General features: G+C 40.7%; 1 protein-coding gene across 1 annotated transcript in view; it reads left to right on the top strand.

Annotated features, from left to right (window-relative positions):
• The window catches only part of tbc1d22a (TBC1 domain family, member 22a), a 133874-nt gene that overhangs the window by 84978 nt on the left and 25780 nt on the right, over positions 1 to 23116 (top strand). Inside the window, exon 12 of the mRNA XM_083935120.1 lies at positions 9787 to 9914. Within this exon, the coding sequence (XP_083791246.1) occupies positions 9787 to 9914 (128 nt within the window). The remainder of the gene's footprint in view (positions 1 to 9786; positions 9915 to 23116) is intronic.

Raw genomic sequence — 23116 nt, 5'->3', positions numbered from 1 at the left:
CATCACTTACAACATGCGTGACATTCGTAGCAACCCACAATGCAAAACAAGGTCTTGTCAATGCACGCCTTTTGTACAATGGTCATGTTCTTGGCTAACCTTGGTGCTGTTTGACCATCCTGTCACCCGCTCCGTCAGCCAGAGGGAGGGCTCACCCGTTGCATCCAAATGGATGGGGAGAGGGAGAGAGAGAGAGAGAGAGAGAGAGAGAGTGCGTGCGGGAGTGTGAATGTCAGAGAAAGTTAGTGTGCATATGCAGGCCTGCCTTTTTGCATGTGTAATCGTGACAGAGTAAACTTGCCGATAGAGAGGACAAGTGTTTGAGAGAGTTGGTGCCTGTCTGTGCGTGAAAAGAAATCTGATATACTGTTAGGGTGCATACATTGCAGTGTGTGTGGGTGTGTGTTTTAGAAAAATAAATTGATAAAATGAAGAAGCAAAGTCCTCCCAAGCACCGCCACACCCCAACAAAGACATAAAAAACAACTTGACATTTTTACTGTATCTTATTCCATAAGTGCCCTGTCATCATAGTTGGGGCAGAGCCATTTTATACCTCACTAGCTTGACATTACCACCTCTAATAAGATCACAGATAGCTTTTATCTTGTGTTACAGGATTGTTTTTCGCCCCGCTGTCGACATAGCATCTGTTTTGGGAACAATGGCCTCTCATCTCTTCCAAAATTACCTCTCAGCGTTTATCAGATGCAGGGTTATGCAGTCAATGTTGCGCAGTCGGATAAAAGGTGGGGTCCACTCTTTTGACAATAGGCAGATGTTTTAGCGACTGGTACACATTTATCTTTATTACCATTTCACTCCTGATTAAAATCCCATGTTGGAGGATCAGATCTTATGATAATTTTTTTATTATGTCTTTATTGTTTTTCTCTCTGTGTTAATGTTTTTTGTATGTTTCTTTTGAGATTACCAGTCCATTACAATACCAGCACTAATGGTACTTAATCTTGCAGCTCATTAATTTTAGATTTGTGGGACAAAATCTAGCAAAATGAACAAATCTATTATTCTACATTAGTGCGAGCTAGTGACCTTCCCAAAACAGCAAGAGAAAATGCTTAAGTTGTTGCTATGTATCCTGTTTGTTTGAATCAGTTGGGTATTAGGAACATTACTAGTTGGCGTGGTATTTGTTAAGCCAATGGGAGGAAAGGCAAGGATGGTGGGAAGGAGGGAGATGGGATGTTTTTTGACCTCAGCTCAGTGTTTTAAATTGAATTATTGTTTGCAGTGCAGGGTCAGTAAGGAAAGGACATTGCCGTCTGTCTCACACTGCTTTTTCTCACCTTCCCTCTCTTCGAGCTCCTCCTATATATCTGTCAGATAGAGAACTCTATACTGTGCATTACAGAGAGAAAGAGACATTATGTGCAGTTTTTTATGACCATATCCCCACCATCCAGTACCTGCTATATCTGTTAGTGCAGCTAACTCCTCCCCATTCCCACCCTGTAACCTAAGAAAAAAAAAAACTCTTCTACCCTTTATAAGGCACATTTGATTGTAGAAATTAAGTAACATAACCAGGGAAAAAAATGATGCTTGGCTGAGTCAGAGGCAGCCGATATGTCTTAATCACAAATCACAAATCACACCGCTTCAAGGAAAGGATTTAATAACCATAGTTTGGCCAGTTTAAGTCCTGGAATGGCTGGGGATAAGAAAGCGACCTTCTCCCTCAAGTGTTATGACTTGAGGTGGCTTTGACAAAGGTGCCTCATCCTCAGCTCACTCAACATTCCCAGAATGATAAAGCTTAAAGATACTTTTATGATTAAACATGTTCTGCAGGTGTTTTCTGGATATATATATATACAGTGCATCCGGAAAGTATTCACAGCGTTTCACTTTTTCCACATTTTATTACGTTACAGCCTTATTCCAAATTGTATTAAATTAATCTCTGTCCTCAAAATTCTACACATAATGCCCCATTATGACCATGTGAAAAAAAGTTTTCTTGAGACTTTTGAAAAACAAAGAAATCACAATTACGTAAGTATTCACAGCCTTTACCATGAAGCTCAAAATTGAGCTCAGGTGCATCCTGTTTCCGCTGATCATCCTTGAGATGTTTCTACAGCTTAAATGGAGACCACCTGTGGTAAATCCAGTTGATTGGACATGATTTGGAAAGGCACACACCTGTCTATATAAGGTCCCACAGTTGACTGCATGTCAGAGCGCAAACACCAAGCATGAAGTCAAAATAATTGTCTGTAGACCTCAGAGACAAAATTGTCTCGAGGTACAAATCTGGGGAAGGATACAGAAAAAGATCTGCTGCTTTGAATGTCCCAATGAGCACAGTGGCCTCCATCATTCGTAAATGGAAGAAGTTTGGAACCACCAGGACTCTTCCTAGAGCTGGTCGGCCGTCTAAATTGAGCAATCGGGGGAGAAGGGCGTTGGTCAGGGAAGTGACCAAGAACCCGATGGTCACTCTGTCAGAGCTCCAGCGTTCCTCCGTGGAGAGAGGAGAACCTTGCAGAAGGACAACCATCTCTGCAGCAATCCACCAATCAGGCCTGTATGGCAGAGTGGCCAGGCGAAAGCCACTCCTTAGTAAAAGGCACAAGGCAGCCCGTCTGGAATTTTCCAAAAGGCACCTGAAGGACTCTCGGACCATGAGAAACAAAATTATCTGGTCTGATGAGACAAAGATTGAACTCTTTGGTGTGAATGCCAGGCAATGTCATGTTTGGAGGAAACAAGGCACTGCTCATCACGAGGCCAATACTATCCCTACAGTCAAGCATGGTGGTGGCAGCATCATGCTATGGGGATGTTTTTCAGCAGCAGGAACTGGCAGACTAGTAAGGATAGAGGGAAAGATGAATGCAGCAATGTACAGAGACATCCCGGATGAAAACCTGCTCCTGAGTGCTCTTGACCTCAGACTAGGGCGACGGTTCATTTTTCAGCAGGACAACGACCCCAAGCACACAGCCAAGATCTCAAAGGAGTGGCTTCAGGACCACTCTGTGAATGTCCTGGAGTGGCCCAGCCAGAGCCCAGACTTGAATCCGATTGAACATCTCTGGAGAGATCTGAAAATGCCTGTGCACAGACGTCTCCCATCCAACCTGATAGAGCTTGAGAGGTACTGCGAAGAAGAATGGGCAAAACTGCCTATAGAGAGGTGTGCCAAGCTTGTGGCATCATATTCAAAAAGACTTGAGGCTGTAGAGGCTGCCAAAGGTGGTTCTACAAAGTATTAAGCGAACGCTGTGAATACTTATGTAAATATGATTTCTTTGTTTTTTAATTTTAATACATTTTCAAAACTCTCAAGAAAACTTTTTTCATGTGGTCATAATGGGGCATTATGTGTAGAATTTTGAGGACAGAGATTAATTTAATACAATTTGGAATAAGGCTGTAACGTTACTGTTTATATTTATATATTCACTCCCATTGTGTAAGCCCGCGATTGAACTTAGAAGAACCTAGAAGCTAGAGGATTTGTTGTTAAAAATTAAAAAATAAAACAAAGTTATATATTTATTTACTTTGATTCTTTTAGTTGATACTCAGTGGGTGACATTATTGGAAGGTTTTTACACTGAAACTTCTCTTGTTTTTTCTCTCTGTGTTGGCGTGCTTGCTCCTCCCTCAGACTGGCCTGTCACTATAATTATCCTACTTGTAATAAATGACGCAAACTCCCATTAGCCTTGCTTGTCGCCAGCAAGTGTACCTCCTCAAAAGACAAGCCACTTTGTCGACATGCTTATAATGTTTCTCTGATCTCTTCATCTCTCCCTTATCACTTTCTGTGTATTTGTTGCATGCAAGTGCATTAGCACAAGTTCATCAACATGCAAATTGCCGAAAGGTGAATTTACTTATGCAAATTGGAGGACGCTCTGAGCCTGAGTCGTGTAAAAAAAAAAAAAGGCTGGTAGCTGGGTTGTGAGACTTTATTGCATAATAGAGAGAGAAAAAGGCTGCAATGTGTTTTTATCAGTTTGGAGGAAAACAAAGTAAGATAATTTGCCTTTCTGTAACAGAAGTTACTTTTGAAGTGGCTTTGCATTTTGTAAGCATGACAGCCTTTGTATATTTATAGTTCTATTTATTTAATGTGTATTTGTCGGGCCCGGATTTGTATGTAAATTATCTTATTTTTCGAGGAGAATGTGTTTTGCTTTTCTGGAGTTTTTTTTTAAATTTTTTATTTGGAAGTCTTTCCATTTTTTTAAAAGTTGCATTGAGTTCAGGTTCAGGTCTGCTCTGGTGTCTTTTAACCAGGCCCGGAGGTCAATTAGACCATCTTTTGCTGTCTTCCCACACAGTCCTCCAGAACCAGACATCACACCCACTGTTCATGCACTTTGCCCTCTCCGCCTTACAGAAATTTCATTTTACATACTTAACATATTGCATGTCGCAGTTGTGTTAATCATTTTACATTCATTTATTTTAATACATTCACAGAACACTGAAATATTTCTTTCAGAACTTCTACACCAAACCTTTAGGAAAAAGTTATGTTACTACAGTGCCTGCCTTTTGGCTGCTATCCCTTTGAGTCTTTTTAAATCTTGACAGGGTGCGGTTGATGTTCTTGCTCCTGGCTGCTACACATCCTGATGATAGGATGGTATTTCTGACATTACATGGCATTTCAAGTGTGTTAATTATGCTAATTTACTACTCTTATGAACAAATGCTCATAAGCAGCCAGTATTTATTATGCTTACGCATATTATTTGAAAGTGTTTGCATCATCTGAGACACTCAGTTCCACTCAGCATATAAATACATAAGGTTCCATAAGGTCTGATGTTCCTTCTGTTTTCATTCACCAGGTTTCACAATAACATTCTTGTTATGCCTCATGTTTAGGACAGAGAGAAGCAATGTCGATGTATGACAGTGCACACACTTGCGTACGTGTACAGTGACGCCATTAAAACATATCTGATCCCACAATTGCTGCAGTCTCCCTCAGGCAATCAGTAATAAATGTGTCACCTTGTGGTTGTTTATTGTTTGAGAGGAATAAGTGAAAAAGCTCAGTGGACTCTTTTGTTCTTGACTTGGTTATTAAACTTTAATTTTTATTTTAACGCTGTGTCCTGCTGGAGGGTGTTTCTCTTTGCGTGAGACAAACTAATAAACAGAGATATACAGTATTCATAGTGTGACCAGAGACACGCAAATAAATGTTCACACAACATTCTATTATTTAAATACAGTAGCACAGAGATACTCATAACACCTCCCTTGAACACGATTGTATAATCATAGCTTAGTAGAACTGCAACGGTCGATGAGTTGATCGACAGAAAAATGATCGCCAACTATTTTGATAATTGATTTTCAGGCAAAAATTGCAGTAAATGCTGTTTTCAGTCTCTCGACCAGGGAGATTTCCTGCTTTTCAAAAAATAATAATCATTAGTTGCAGCACTGTAGCTTAGCAACCTTAACTAAAAGGCTTATGGCGTGTGTCCATATAGTGTTTTTTTTTCTGGCACGGCGCCATGAAGCACTGCCCATGGTTTTTTTTTTCTACGACACTGGCATCTGCATTAGCTATGTAGCTACACAGCTAACAACAAGCTTACACCTGTGATGACACCAGCCTTTTCTGAAAAGTTAAGAGAATTTCAACTACAAGCGGCCAGAGCAGCTGCACAAAAGGGTGGAGTGCCCAGAAAAAAAACACTTTTCTTTTGGCCACCGCATACGCTCTCCCCTTATTGGGAAAAATTGAAAGAAGACATTGGCGCTAGGGGTAGGCGATCTGACTGCCAAAGCAGAGAGATCGTAGTATTGTCTATAAGGCACACTCTATCCATTGCTGTTCTATGCTCTTTCCCTTAGACAAATCCCACTATTTGCTCATCTGCCTCATGCTTCGCCCTAAAGACACGGCAATCAACCAATCATAGCAAACTACAGGATTACTCATTCCCCTTCCGTGTCCACATGCCAGTGTTAGACTATCGCGTCAAATCAAGACCGTCTGTCAACACTTATTCATAGAATGTGTGGAACAAGCTGTAAAATGTGCGCCTTAAAAAACAGATAAATGTCCTGTTCACCAGCAGACTCCTAATGTGTTTAACCAGGAGCGAGTGCATAACTTCAGAGGCTGACTTCTGCCCAAAGCTTCCACACACACACACACACACACACACACACACACACACACACAGACTCACACACACACTTTTGGATGGTAACACAACAAACCTTTTCACCCACGTAAAGAGACCATTGTCCAATGTACCCGGCACACTGATTAAAATCTGTTCCGAAAGGTTCTTTGGCCTAAATGCTCTGTTTTATATTTTCTCCTTTAGGGCTATGTTTTTACATAGGTAAATATTTTGGTTGCACTGTTTAGTTACTTGCAAAATAGTTAAAAAAAAAAAAAAAAAAAACAATGTAGGAAACGGAATTGTGATTTTACTGTATAAGAAATTGTGACGTGATATTTTTACCATATCTACCACCCCCTTATTGGTGCTCAGGAAAAAAAAGAAAACAGCTAGGTGGATACTGTGAAAGAGGGAAGAATGTTTTTTTTTAATTTAAGCCTTTCCAAAAAGCCATTTGAAATAGAGCAGTTCTGTTGGGAACACACTGAATGAACATAAAATGGTGAAAATAAAAGTCCAGTAGAAGAGTGGAAGAGTGTAACTGCAATTACATTTTGTACCAAGGAAAGCACTGAGTCAGGCAGAACTGGCCTCATCAGCAGAATCCTGGGAGCCGCTCACTCGTCACTGTACAACCTCTGACCTCCTGCCGTCGAGCCGTGGGCAACAGTCCACTGTGGAGAGAAGACTAGCCGGCATCCTGGCCTCCATTCTAAACTTTAACCAGCAGTGGGAGGGAAGACAAGACTCATCAGTCAATCATTGTCTATGAGAGATGTCATCCTCAACCTCCCTCAGCACCCATAACTACGCTACCCAGCAGGCCGAGCACTGAGCCAGCTGGACAGCAGCCCGCGGTTAAAAGATCAAGGGTTTTGGCGCTTTAGTTCATCTCATCGTTGCATCGTTCATGTTGTTTTATGATTTTAAACCTCTCCCCTCCCCTCCCATCTTTCTTTCATCCCTCCCTTCCTGTAATCTCTCCTCTCCCATCTTTCTTTCATCTCTCCTTTCCCTCCATCTCTCCCCTCATCTGCAATAACTTCTCATGACAAACGACTCTACTTCCCACCACTCCCCCATCTCCCATGCACCTCTTCCTCTCTGTTTTTGGTGGAGTCGCTAATATTAGGCAGAGTTCATTAGTGTAATTTAACATTGTCTAAAGTTGTTCCACTCTCTCCCTCTCTGTTTGGCAGATAGCTAAGATCTGTCACCATGACGTATCATCCGTTGATGAGCTTGCCTTGTTTATGCTTTTACAGCAGCATGTGATAATTAAACTGCAGAGACGAGTGTGAAATAATCTCTTTGTGTTTACTTCACGCCCTGCTCATGTGGTGGAGAGTATGCGTAATAGTCAAACATGCATGGGAGAAAAAGAAGATGGGTACCATTGAAGTGTGTGTGTGTGTGTGTGTGTGTGTGTGTGTGTGTGTGTGTGTGTGTGTGTGTGTGTGTGTGTGTGTGTGTGTGTGTGTGTGTGTGTGTGTGTGTGTGTGTGTGTGTGTGTGTGTGTGTGTGTGTGTGTGTGTGTGTGTGTGTGTGTGTGTGTGTGTGTGTGTGTGTGTGTGTGTGTGTGTGTGTGTGTGTGTGTGTGTCCTCTGATTGAGAGCAAAGAGTGAGAAAGGGGAGGCTGCTATAGTCCCTCCACAACTGTCTTTTTCTCTTAGATTCTCTGACAGCTCTTTAATTACAGCTCCATTATGAAATTTGTGTGCAAGAGAATGAGTGTCATCGGCTTGATGACGATGAAATAGGGAGTCGTTAAATACGGAGTGGTATTTTTAATCTTTTGTTATGTAAAGAAGCATTAAACAAACAGTTATCAAGAACAGAGAGAAGGAACAAAGGCAGTGTCACAGCCTCATATGCAGCAAACTTTCAGCTGACATTTCAGCTTCTCATCAATTCTCGTCAGCGAGCGTTCATGCCAGCCCTCAATGCTGCGGTGCTGACGTTTGAACTCCGCATAGAGAACATAATGCGATTGCCAGATGCAACGTACGGTTACTTCTGTGTGGTTTGTTCAAAGTGAGAACATAATCTGAACCAATTATAGGAGGAGAAAACGAAACATTATATGATTATTGGGAGATAAATGTGGACATCTAATAGCCAGCCAAAGTTTATCTTTGTAAAGTTGAGCCTAACAAAACAACTGTAAACCGCAGCCTCGACTAATGACTGCATTCATATTCAGCTGTGTCTCTGTATTGTCGGTATTATCTGTGAAGCCAAAGCCTCATGTAGCTTATTCCTTCCCATTGTTTTCCAAAAGCTATTAAAAACACATCAATGAGCCAGTTACACAGGATGACATGTTCACTCATTACAATGAACACAGGCATTGTAGTTTACTTTGAGTCAACTCCACAGACACCGTTCTGGTTCTAGAAATATATTCAACCGAACCCAATGTGCACTAATCCGCTGAGAAAAATAGTTCTGAACAAATGCACCATTTAATCTCGGATTTAATTCTGTCTTGTATTGTATTTATAGAAGGACATTGTTGTTATATAATATAGCCAGCCTTACCCTTTAAATTAGAAGGATAGCAACTTGATTTGTACTTCGGTCAAAGTCTCTAATGTCACAGTGAGGACCGGTTACAAATTCTCTGTCCAATAAACCAATTTTTACTTAATTTGACTTGTTTATAAGCCCCACTTCACCTGAAATTTGATAGATGCAGCCTAAATTAAAATATATAGCTGGGTAACCAAATATTTGCGATTGTTCTGAGTAGCAACATTTTGCCTAATTACAGTTTTTTACTATTACCAGAAGAAACTAATGTAACCATTGTTAAACAGAATGAATGAGACTTATCAAGAAATTGTAACTGAAGAGCTACATTTCAAAATACGTGTCTGTTTTGACAGGGTTTAAATTGTTAGGACCAATATGTGCCTAATAATAATAATAGGCATCTGAGACTTAATTTAATACTGCGGAAGGGAGTCAAAAAAATAATAAATGCTGCTTCGTATAGGATTTAAATAAGTGTTGAGCTTGTGCAATATTAAAATGGCCCTACTTCCCCTTGTCGGAAAAAAGATAAATCGTCACAATTTTATTAAAACCCCCACGGGGGTTTGAAGAGGTTTTGCACAAGCTGACCTTGTTTGACAGAGATAAACAAAAATGCAGTTTTAATCAGCTCCCAGTAAAAGCAATAATGCCAGAGATATAATAAACACGCACTCTATACCTTCCATAAACTCGTTGCCTGCCTGTCCTCACCTCTGGATGCTATTGACCTACAGTCTGTTCCTCACTGGACTGACATGCAATTGCTCCCTTTTCTCATCTCCGTTTGGTGTGTAGCTTTTCTTTGACAATTCTGATGGCTTCATAATTACATCTCTATTATGAGGAAGAAGCTGTGTACGTGATGGTTGTGCTTGCGTGTGACTTTGACTGCAGTAGTTATTAACAAAGACGAGAGCTATGAAGAATTCTGTCACACATGTCACTGACACCATTACTATTGCTAAATGTTTTTTTCCCTTACAGACATCTGTTTCTCTGCTATTTCCCTTTGCTGGCCTTTACACAAAGCAGCAGGACCTTAATCTGTGTGTGTGTGATATTGTATTTCTGTTTGTTTGTTTTTAATTCTGATTATTATTTTTGACAGAGTCTGTGCACCGCCACATGCAGCAATATGAGGTGGAGTACCTGCAGTTTGCCTTCCGCTGGATGAACAACCTCCTGATGAGGGAGCTGCCACTACGCTGCACGATCAGACTGTGGGACACCTACCAGGTAAAAAAAAAACCCAGACTCGCATACACACGCAGCAAAATCTACTGTTATTGTTCTTTTTGTTATCTGCCCACTTCTATCTATCTGGCTCTGCATGGAGATCTCAGAAGCAGGGATATTGTCTAATAATGGCATCTGTGATTGCCCCAGAAGTGGTGCTTTTGTATTTCCTACCATTATATTCCAGCCAACCGGGCGTCATGATGAAACATGATATAAAAATACAGATATCCTCTTTTAATGACAGCTTTCTCTATGATAGTCTTAATTATACAGAGCTTATAATACGGCCTAACGATGTGGCTCGGCCCCATCGCACAGCCATGCTACTGACTAATTTGCACTTTACTTGTTAGTTTAACGGCATGAGTTGATTTGTTCTGAAAATGAAAAGGTTTTATTAAAAAAAATATGCAATTAAGATTTGCGGGCTAGAGATTGTAAAGGATTATTTAATTCAGGAATGAAACAAAGATGTGAGTAACCCCTTTCATGCATGGAACCTAAGTTTCCGCTATTTAACTTATGGTGTAATTGTATGGTTGCTATGTTTTTGTGTGTGTGTGTCAAAGTAAAACCTATTACTGTGTTCACCTAGATGTGTTAATGTGTGTCAGAAAGAGAAGGATCTTAATCCCATTCAAACCCATCTGGACTTGCTCATTCCGCTGCCCTTTTCACATTTACACACAGCTTAAAAGGAGGCGCCAACAAATACACCAAATTGTTAACCTCAATTGGCGTTGTCAATAACACCTAATGTCTTCTATTGATTCAGCGAAGTGTGTGTGTAGAGGCTAGAACGTGTGTGGATAGTCCAAGGCTTGGGCTGAGTACATATAATGGATTTTCCAGCTAATGCAGAGGTTGAGTGTATGACATGCGGCCGCACTGTTTGATTAGATGAGGAAAGTGGAGAAAAGAGGCATGAAGACAAATGAAGATTTGAGGTAGAGTTCAAAATGAACTTGGGTGGCACTTCCAGCTGTGGTAGTTGGTTGCGCAAACATATGTATGTATCTTTTCCCCTGTCATCTTCGCAACAGCGTGTGCAGCTGTCTTCCCCCCGTTGTTCATCCTGCTGCCTGTACTCGGCATCAATCACAGTTGCTCTCTCGTCATTTTTCTCTCCTTGTCATATTTTCCCATTTATGTTTGCTTAGCTCAAAAGTCTGAAGTCGGAAACCTCATTATGAAACCAATTATATGTGACTTGCATACTATTTCCTGTCAAATATTCCATAAATATCCCACAATGCAATGTGGTAGTAATGACAAAGTTCATAACAGACAACAGTCAGCAACCAAAGCAGCTCTGTAATTTCAATAACACTTCAATTTACATTTCTACATATTACAAATCAGTGATTTCTTCTATTTATTTTCCGGTAATTTGAGCATTATTTGGCAATGCCGGTAGAGCTATGGTTGGCACAGTTCACCATGGTTACGGCTTTCAGGAAGTGACTTGGTAATTCAATTCAATGCAATTCAATTTTATTTGTAGTGCCAAATCATAACAAAAGTTATCTCAGGACACTTTACAAACTAGGTAAAGAACACACTCTATGACTTATTTATGATTTACATAGACCCAGCAATTCCCCAGTAGAGTACGGTGGCAACGAAAACCTTCCCTATTACAGGGAGGAACATCAGACAGACCTAATTACAGGTAAAGTCACTAAGCCCGTGAATATTATTATTTGTACAGGTCATTGTTATCCCCAAAGCTTGGTTATTTCTCTAGGAAGACGTTTCATCTCTCATCCAAGAGTATTCATCAGTTCATGTACGCATGATGAAGCCTCTTGGATGAGAGGTGAAATGTCTTCTTAGACAAATAACCAAGTGCAGTTGCTTTTAGACTGAAATTGCTTTGGGGACTGAAGTCACTGCATTAAAAGCGTAATTCAGTATCGAAAGGCAATGCAACTAAATACATCATAGACTGTACGTTACCTTAACTGTATGTGTGACTTTTGGTTGCGACTGTGGCTTAGACGTAGAGCAAGTTGTCCACTAACCGTGGGATTGGTGCTTTGATGCCTCCGCCCTGCATGTCAGATTGTCCTTGGTGTCTGGATGTTCTTCTGAATGATGAGATTAGTTTAGATCCTGATGAGCAGATGGCATCTTCCATGAATATGAATGTCTGTGTGAATGGGTGAATGTGGCATGTAATGTAAAGCACTTTAAATGGTCAGAAGACTAGAAAGGCACTATATAAATGCAAGTCCATTTACCATTCTCTAGAAAAAGAGGAGTTAGTATATTGGAGCGGTTTTAGATCAAGGAGGAAATTAGGGTATGAAAGATACAAAGAGAAAGGGCAAAAAGAGAGAAAGTGGCCCCATTTGCAGGTTATATCTGAAGTGCGTGGTCCACCAAGGACTGCCATCCAGCAAGGATAGTATTTTGTTTTCTTGCCTTGCTTCAATTAAAACACCACAGCCATTTTTGTGTCAGATTGAATTTGTGTAAGAACCCTTGTTGCTGATAGAACTCCATTGCTGGGTTGTAAAAATAGATTTTATTAATTAAATGTCATGTCTTACTTTCTTGCAAGCTCAGGCAGGAGCAAAATACAATACTAAGCACTCAAGCACTCATCACCTTGAGTCCTTGTGCTTTTATTTTTTCACATTTGCTCTTTTTTAATACTGCAAACTTTTAAATGAGCACTTTCAGTGTTTCCAGAAATTATTATTATTACAATATTATTAATATTACTGTAATCCTACTTGAGCCCCTTTCACACATGCACTGCACACTTGAAATTATCTAGACACAAAAGCTGTGTGTAAGAACACAAATGTCAGAATCTCTTGGATTGGACATCAAACAGTGTTTACCCTCCCAACTGCCCAGTACAAAGTCGGTGTAATCACCAAGTGAGCCCATGTGTGAATACAGCGTTCAGTGTGCGGTGAATTCACGGTAAAGGAGTGAGCATGTTGCGCGTTTCTCGCAGATGCCGAAAGAAATCAAAGGTGGGGGGTGAAGAAGAAGGTGATTTACACGAAGTTGGCAACAATAAAGTTTAACTGGAGATCCTACGACATTCTGTCAGGAAGGGCAAATGTCGAAAATTGTCAGACAAATTCAAGGAACAGAAAGAGACTTGGATGTTTATGACCAGATTGAACCAACTTGTCACTGTGGTGTAATCCAAGTCATGTCCTGCCTCCTGTGCGCTTTACCCAGGAGCCACTCGCCCCCTAAACTAAACAGAGTTTAGGGGGCGCCTACGCACGGCACGGTTGCTGGCCACGGCCCGTTTGAGAGAGATGGGCTTTTGTAGAGCACATTTGCACATGTACGAGCAAGAGCGTGCGCACATGCACGAGCACGAGGCCTACGGCGTTTCTGACGTCATTTTATGTGCGCCTTTTCGGACATAGAAAATAGAAGGACGGACCATGTGCGGACATTTAAAACAATGGTGGCGAAAGGTTCACGTTTAATGTGATGCGGAGGTGGAGGGTTTACTGCAGATTTGGTCGGATGAAAATATTCAAAAACAGTAGGACAAGACACACAAAAACTCTGAGGTCTATGGAAAGCCTCCCTCTTCATCTGCTGCCTTCGCAAAAACCTTCTCATCCATGCCGTTTGGTTCAACTCTCAAGTTGTCGCCTTGCAACGTCGACTAAACCGGGTCGTGCTGCATCACAATGAGTCCAAATAAACTTCAAAGCCAAATACGTTACAATGTTTTCTGCGCTGCTTTCCATTAGGTGGCCAAAAGACAGCGCGCTTTTGTAAACAAAGCGACAAAATCGCAATGACGTCAATCAATGTGTGTGACATGTTATGGCGTGATGATGTATAGGCAGGCAAGAAGCATTCCCACCGAGGCTCAGGCAGTGTGAGTACAAACGGGCCTGGGCCGCATGGGGAGGGGGGCCACGGTAGCCTAAAGCCCGGGGAACGGTACGGATGGACAGTGTGACTGCACCCAGAGACTCTCCTGTTGTGTGCTACATGTGTAAAAGGGTAACTCCTGTCATCGTCTGGGGTTCATATGTGAAAGCAGCTCTACTGTAATTGATCCCTGCCAGCAAAGGTTCACTTCTCTGTTCTCAATGACATAAAACTGCTTAGTCAGCTACAAAGCAGTTCTAGCGAACCTGAAAATAAAAAACAAATCCTGAACACTCCCAAGACCTCCAGGGTAATTGCAGTCTCTCCACTCAAATGACTTATGTGGGCATCAGTGATTAGGAAGCCAAAGAATTGCATTTTTCTCAGGAAGAAGACTTTGGCTAACCCGACAGCAGCACTATGTTTTCCTGGACCTTCCTGATCAGCCAGCCCTTATAATTACTTATAGGCACTGGAATTTTACTCTCGTGAAACACTGATACTAAATCATGACAACAAAGTCCAGTGCTCTTCCATTTAAGATTTTTATTTATGGTGCTTTTTGACTGAACCACAGCCAGCTGGCAGGAAAGACGGACATATCTAGAGGTGTAGTGCTCGATAGGTATATCTTGCAGGTGAATTTCGGTGAAGATGGTATGGACTTTTCATTTGCTTGATTGGACAGAGGAGTGTAAGGTAATATTTATATGCATCAAGAGAATTACGTTGGGACGACAGCAAGCGGGTGACCTTTACACTACTCCTGATAACCTGATAAAGTAGATGAACGCATAATTAAACACAAGCTTGTGGTTATTAGTATATATCAGCTGACTCAGTACTGCTTTGTACCTAACCCAGCTCTGCTGTATAATGACCTCTATTGTAAGGAAAGTCTGAATGGTGTCCATAGTAACCAGCAGTGATATTTTTATTAGTGGTGGGGGGGGGGGGGGGGGATCCCTTCACTTAATCATGATTCTTTATGATCTACTTTCAAAACAGATTATTTAATACCTGAATCGATTCAACTGCTTAATTATAGTCTATGTGGAGGTAGGAGGAAGTAACTGCTCTTATTGTAGTCTATGACATCACGTCCGCTTGCTACAATAACAAGCCAAAGCGAGAAAGCAGAAAATAGGTGTTCACTTCTTTCAATCTTATCCCCATTTATGTATTTTGTATATACCCTTTGCTAACACTTTGTTTTGAAAACGAGAGGTAGTCACACGTGTATCCTTCCGACAACTTCACCAAGTCCATTGCTAGCTCTCCCAATCAGCTTACTCGATCTGTGCCTTTTCAATGCATTTAACATACATATTTGTATAAACCTTTTTAATGGAATTCCATTGTTAGGCATCAGCCTTGGTCCTGGTTAACTTCCTGTCAGCTGATGTCATTCACATTCAGTGCAACAGGAAATAAAATGGGACATTTAGAATGTTTTTGTTTACAACTTTGAAAAGGTCTATTCATATCTATAGGTGCACTACAGTTGTAGAGAGATGGGCACCCATGTTGGACATGTTACCATGACAGAGTTTGCATTCAGTTTTAGCCATTTAAAGTACTTCTTTTCTTGGCAATGTATGAATCCCAATGTGTTTCAATACTTTACTGTGTAATGTTAACTATATGCTGGATTTAAAATGTGATATCCCCGTGGATCATGGACCACCTGCTTCAGCATTGTTTTTATTGAAACAAATATGACTACAACAATAAAAGCGCTAACTTCCTCCTACCCCCACAAGGACTAAAATAATTCATTTATTCTATTACAAAATAGATGTAAAATTGTGATACTTAAGTGAATCGATTTTTTTCCCCCACGCCTAAGTTCAAGTATCTTTAGGTCTTGTTCACAATTAAGGGTACGATGAATCTGGACTAGGTTTGAACAGGTTGATGGAGTATATTGACATGACTGCAAGTAAGAATTACTACGCCAAATAATTCTTTAGTAAAATACCTGCAAGCGAACAACACAGACTATACTCATACGTACACCGTCTATTTCAAGTCTAAAAAGAAATAATGGTTCAGCTGTGTTGTTGCTTTGTCTTGACTTGACTGCAGCTAAAGTTCACATTGTACTTGTAATCCATCCTCTAAATATTTGATGTTTTACAATGTCTTTTAGGCCAGCCCCATGAGACACAAACACAAAACATACACCTTTTTGACAGGCACTGTCCCTCACAGCCAGCCCTACCCTAGTAGTGATATTAGACTGTTGCTGCTCATGAAACTTTCAGTAGAACTGGCACAACTGCCCTCTTCTCTTGTCTTTTTTTAAAAACAATCATTTTTATTTTTCTTCCCCATGTCATCTTTGCTCCTCATTTCTCTTGTCAACTCATCCTAAATGTGCTCTTCTATCTTTTCCTCCATGTCCTTACCACTTGCTCTTTTCCAAGCCTGCCTTTAAACGATGTCTTTGAAAGACAGTCGAAAAAAATACAACCAGGTGAAAATGGGATATGCTGCCCAAAAGAACCCATTGCATGTGATTTCATCCTTGTGAGTACATCTTTGCTCTCCCCAGCTTGATTTTTTGAGTGCTCAAGGATTCATGAATTGACCTTGGCTAGAAAGCTTTTGGTCAAACAAGCTATTTAAAGCATTGTAGGATTTTATTTGTTCCCTTGTCAGTACGTTTTCCCGTATGTCTTTATGTGCATTATTCATTTATGTCTAAACAAGCTGGGTTTCGAAACTAGATTAATGCAGTTTTTGACAAATGTCCTTAACTTACATCAGTGAATCACCACCAAATAGACAGACATTGGCCTTGTTGGGACACAAATGCAGATAGTCAACAGAAAGACCTTGCCCTTTGCACGCGCGTGTGTGTGTGTGTGTGCGTGTGTGTGTGTGTGTGTGTGTGTGTGTGTGTGTGTGTGTGTGTGTGTGTGTGTGTGTGTGTGTGTGTGTGTGTGTGTGTGTGTGTGTGTGTGTGTGTGTGTGTGTGTGTGTGTGTGTGTGTGTGTGTGTGTGTGTGTGTGTGTGTGTGTGTGTGTGTGTGTGTGTGTGTGTGTGTGTGTGTGTGCGCGTGCGCGCGCCCCAATGTGCGCAAGATTTTAACCTGAGTGTTGTAATATCTCCGCTGCGGTCCTCTCTCTGCGGTGTGGCCATCTGTTTAGTAGCCTGATCCAGCACAAGACAGGCTTCCTCTTTCTTTCTCTATATCTCGATATTTGTTTTTTTCTTTATTTTTCCTGTCCCTTCTTTGTCTATTTTGCCCTCAGTCTGATTACTTCTTTTTTCCCTCTTTGTCACCTTTTCTCTATCTGTCACTTCTATTGATCTAAAGTCGTGGAGGAGAGGGAGAAACAGAGAGAAAAACACGAGTGATGTAGAGCGAAACACATAGATAGACACACACCTCTCCTCCATGGCATACACACACACACACACACAGTCAGACAGACAGACAGACAGGGACCAAATTATCCCTGTTGTGTGGAGCATGAAATTAGCAAGTAGCTCAGTGTGGCAGCATTAGCATGGCTGTTAAAAGGATACTGTGACATTTTAGGTTCTAAAATATAGACCTTTTTCATATGGATAGTTGAATTTACCAAGCAGGGAGCTGCTTGGTGTTGTTAGTGGCCACTTTGGTGAGATGTGAATACATTTTTGTCAATTCCTGGTGGAAACATTTGGTAATTTACTGAAAAAAAGAGTCAAAAGATTAGCTAAGATTAAGAGAGCACAGCCAAAATGAATCCAATGCGTACGTTGGTCCTTGTGTATTGCTTTGGTCTTAGTAATGCCACTCTTGCCTCAACCAGTGGTGGTATTTTAAAGCTAACTGACTATTTCCATTTCCTGCTACTTTATACTTCTACTTTACTTTTTACATTGCAACTGTTATTATTTTCATAGTTCCACCCTTTCTAGAAGATATTAGTAGATGATATTAATCGATGTGATCGCGATGCTCAATAATTCAATAATTGGTTGTTGCAGCAATTTTTATGTTGATACCATTTAATACAGATTTCATTTATAAAAATGGCTACAGAACGGCTAAATAATTTCTGCAAGAATTGCATTTTTATGGAGATTAGATGACAAGTGCATTTCTGCTGTGTAAACTTTTAGGTAACCCCCTTATTTTCAATATACCTAGGCAAGCCATCCATCCTCTGGATGCCCTAGGTCCCTAGTGTGTGGTCTAAATTTTATGAGGCTGTGATCATCCTAGAGGTTGCAGCCCATTTTATACAGTGAGCTTAAGCTCAAATCTGTTTTGTATGATACGAAATCCGCACTCTAGCACTCATAGAACTATAGTTAGACTAAAACTAACAAGTTTCAGTTTCACTTCCTGCAGCTGGTTAAAAACATCAATTTTTCAGATCATAACTGACAGTTGAGAGAGGTGTGGGCATGGTTTCAGCATCTCCAGCATGCATGTGTTTCAGAAAAGAGAGGTTTGCTTAGTTTTTATGATTTTAAACCCTCATTTTTTCATAGCTGGCGCTATTTTTTATCCATTCAAAGTTGGCTTGATAGTTAATACCAAATTTTTTGGGTAGTGTAACAAACTCGGATCCCAGTTTTGACATTGCTTTACAGGGACTTTAAGGTTGACTGTCTTTGACTGCATTATTCAATTCAAATAAGAAATGTTTCTCTAAAGTAAAACCAAGAGAAATAACTCATTCTCAATGCAGTGCTTCAGAACTTCATGTCTTTATCAGACTATACAAGGTGTCCATGCACTCTTGTCTATGAACCCCTACCTACCAACAGAATATAAGGGAGATTGTGTGAGCATCCCAGAGGGAAGGACCTTCCTCACTTTCCCTGCCTCTCTGTCTCCTATCTGTAGTAACAGTTGGCCTTGTGGTCACTCCAAACAATACGACGGGTCTCTGTAGACAGGACCCCGATCAGAGACACACAAAGCCTTACGCCTAACGCCCATAAATGCACACACACACACACACATAAAATTCTCCTCTCTGTGTTCCTTCGTCACACTCCCGCTGACATGAGCATCAGTATTTCTCACCTTTTCCTATTTTATTGTCTTTCTCTGACACAATCTCAGCATGAACATAAGTTTCACAGAGGTAACATTTATCACAGAGTTAATGTAGTGAATTCCGTTGCAATGTTTCTAATTTTCTCAACACTCTGTTTTCCCTTGCATCCCTACACAATATCTTAATTCTGACATACATATTATAATTATATATACTCACTGTTACAACTCAGCTTGAAAGGGGAAAGGAAAGTAACAGGAAACCAGTTGTTTTAGATAAAAATAACATTATTTTATTTAAACAAAGGCTTTTTTTAATAGGAAAATGGTTCTGTGGATGCTGTTAAACAAATAAAACCAAAAGAGGATTCTCTTAACTTAGCAAACTACAGTAGGTTCAAAACACGTATAAAACAGCAACCCTGGGCCAAGTTTACCTCAGCAGAAAAAAACTATGTGTATGAAAAACTAAACCTAGAACTATGCCTGGCGCAGCCTCAAACCTCAAATTACAAACACAGGGTTGTTCCAAAAATAAACTTTCACTACTTAAAACAACAAAGCAACAAGAGGCAGAATGGTGAGTTGGTCAAGTGAAATCATAGCTGCCTCAGGTGAAGTCAATCTGACAGACAATATATAAACAGGGAGCTGGATTACTTCTCCCCGACTGGGTGATGGTGCTGGATGCCGCTTCAGTCAGGAACCTCAGATGTCTAAGCAGAAATTGGGAGGGCAAGGCCTGGTTGGAACCAATCCCTGGCTGGGAACCACACGTCCTACTTGGCATAGGCAAAAAAGCCAATGACAGCTGTAACATTTTCCCACACTATGTGAACACCCGTGAAATGATTTCACGCCAATGCTTGTTCAAGATACAGATAAATATATGGAGGTTGTGCAGACACAAGGGATTTAAAATGGACCAAATCCATGGCAAAGTGGGAATTCCGATCTTATTATCTTATGTTGCTTTTTTTCCCCCTCTTTGATTAACCTTCGTGCTTGGCAATGTAAAATGGAGCCTAAAGCAAGACACCTCATAGGAGATAGAAGCACACACAGGGACATAAACTATGCTGAAGTTAATTTTGAATGTATTTAGAGCCATTCCTCTGGCATTTTTTCCCTCTATAAGCCTTTTTCCTTTTTAAATGTATTTCATCATGACCTGTCTCCCGTCATCCCTGTCATCATTCATTTTATTTTCTTTGCAAGATCTTACACTGTAATTTACATTTCAAAATGTCCATTCTTTGCCTTCTTTTAGTGTTTAAATGCATCCTGCAGTCACACACCTACATTCGGCACGTTATCACAGCCCTAAGAGATGAAGTGCAGGAATACTGCTTGAAGCAGTTTATGTCATCTATGGCTGAACACTACCACAATCTTTAAACTTACCGCTTGAGTGGCAGGGCTTCTTCATATCCTGATCTGTGTTATCATTACATCAGTTTAAATCTGCTCGTTTATCATCTTGCATCAGTCCCCAGCACCATCACCTTTTCACCTTGTCTGGAGTCACTTCTTCAGAGTATCGAGTTGGTCCCACGTCAGGCCGCTTGTTTTGGGGGGATGAGACTAGTCAGACAGCCAATGCAGCAGTTTAAAGACACCGTGACATTGTTATACTCCTTCCCATTCTCTATTCCCTTTTCCTCCTTTGTTCACCTTTAGCCTCCTACCTTCTCTGTACTTGCATACACACTCCCTCTCTCACTATTGACTCCTCTCCTCGTACCCCCATCACCCTATCTCCCCCACTGTGGCCTCTCTCCCCATCTTCCCGCACTTTCTTCCTACTTTGATCAGCAGCGCTTGTCAGTCAGAGTCTCGCCTGTCTCAGCCAATATGGCTACCCTGACACAAAAGGGGAGAACCAAGCATACCAATGGAAGAGGAGAAGAGGGAGAGGCCAGTTTGAGTCGCCATGACTCACTTTAATTGACAAACTTTATTTTGCAAATCATAATGATGTGAAAGCCTTAAGCTTCGAGCTGGGCAATAACTCAATGTGATAATTGATCGTCTTTGATGGAATCGTTTTGTGATAAAATCTTATGTCAAGATATTGTGACAGCCAATTACGTCGTCTGAACTGATGATAACAAACAGATACTTTTACATGTCTGTGTGTTAAATGTGGTGCTGGAGCTGGGAGACAATTAGCTTAGCATAAAGACTGAATGCAGGCAAATCAAAGTTAAGAAATACACTCTGCAGCACCTCAAAAGCTCACTTATTAACTTGCTGTATGTCTTTTGGTTGATTCACACACATTGTCTTTTGCTATGCTAGGCTAACGGCTTTGTGGCTCTACTACCATCCATACTGTAACACACAGGCATGAGAGTTTAGTATACATTGAGTTACAACTGATGATTATTTGTGTTATCGATTAATTGAAATGTTTTTACAAAGGCATATAGCAATTTCCCACAGCCCAAAATGACATTGGCATGTTGCTCATTTTGTCTGAAAAGTCAGAAACAGAAAATTTTCATTTGTAGAAGTTGGAAATGGGAGATGTTTGACATTTTTGTTTGATTAACCACTTCAATTATCAAAATGTTCTCATTTCTGTCAATTGGATAATTAGCCAACTGTTCAGCACTTATACGCTTAAAACATAATTTTTAATCAATGAGTAGAAGGTCTTAACAGTGCAGTCAGTCCAGATGTATTACTTATAAAGCATATCCATGCTTTGCGTACTAATCCAATATACAGTATATATGTGTGTGTGTGTGTGTGTGTGTGTGTGTGTGTGTGTGTGTGTGTGTGTGTGTGTGTGTGTGTGTGTGTGTGTGTGTGTGTATTTGTATATATATATATATATATATATGCATGTTCTGCTCTTTATTTTAAATTGAAGTGTTTTTAAGGACCATGGCTTTTACTTGACTACAGATGCAGTGTTACCTCAGAATAATGCACTTAAATATCTTAAACGTGCAAGTGATTGAGTGATACTAAAAAGGCATACATACTGCCATTAGTAAGGCTGTCATTCCTGCTGCAGCCAATGGAGGCAATAGGTTTTTAATAATGATGGAGCGTCATGGGAATGCTCGGTGACAAATCAAAATATTAAGATTACTTAACAGGGGTTGTTTTGGATGAAGAAAACTCACTTTTTAACCTTTAAAAAATGTATCACAGTCATATTAATGAGAAAAAGAGAGGAGGGTGGGTGACAGGCATTTGTTGAATGAGACTGACGGAGGTGAGAGATTGTGAGAGCAGAGGATAGATTGAAGGGGTGATTGAAAAAGGGGGAGAGGGGGGCAGACAGAGAGACTAGATATCAGAGTTTCACAGTCCCCAAGTTTGTTGGTGCCCTCATCCATGAACTCACACATGTACACACACTCTCTCATACACACACAGAAACTCATAGAAGAAAGGAAATTAAAACCTTGCAAAGCTTTGGGAGCAGATAATATATTGTGCTCCCGTATGCCACTCGTATACTAACTCATCTGTGTTTGTGTTTGTGCGTGAGAGTGTGTTTGCTTGCTTCTGTTGTTTGGATTGGAGATGCAAGGTTAGACCAACAAGCCAATCACCTGCCAGTTTACAACTCACATCACGCTACGCTCCGCTGTTCACAAACATCCACCCTTTTTTTCCTCCTCCCTCACCACCCTCTGTGCTCCCTCTTCCTATTGCTCACTTTCTCTGATATGCCTCTCTCTCACTCGCTCACTCACACAAATACACTCTCAGTTGGGAGATTCTGAAAATTAACTAAGTGGGAGGTAAAACCCAAACAACAGGAGATGTACACAAAGGCGTAGGGAGGATCAATCTGTCAAGCAAGACCAGACACATGAAAAGCAACAATGCAGTAAAGAAGTTCAAGCGGACACCCGGCATATTTTTTCTGTTTATTTTTGTATCACGCCATGCCTCTGTTTAAATCTGTCTATCCACTTGTTCCTGGAGTGAAATTCAATTTTCACAGCAGAAAGGCAGTTCCTGTTAATTCCTAGCCCTCTGTTCTACACAAATGAGTATGGTGGTTAAAGAGCAACATTTGCTGTTGGTTACACAGACAAAGTGGAAATGGGTAATACTACACCCCTCTATCTAATTGCAATCCTGTAAATTAGTAGTGAAATGTGATAAACATGGCTGAATTATTGGAACATGTGCATAGCCATGGGCTCTTTTTATCTGCTCACCTGCTCCGAACAGTCTACAGAGCATAGCATATAATGAAGACAGGGTGTGTGAGTCGGGTTCCTAAAACTGTAAATTGTAATAAATTGTGTGTATTTGAATGTGTGCATGTGAGCCTGACGGATTTACAGTGACATAC

Source organism: Echiichthys vipera (genome assembly GCF_963691815.1).
Source record: "Echiichthys vipera genome assembly, chromosome: 20".
NCBI classification, from domain to species: domain Eukaryota; kingdom Metazoa; phylum Chordata; class Actinopteri; order Perciformes; family Trachinidae; genus Echiichthys; species Echiichthys vipera.
The sequence above is the reverse complement of the archived record's forward strand: the minus strand, read 5'-3'. Positions and strand labels throughout refer to the sequence as shown.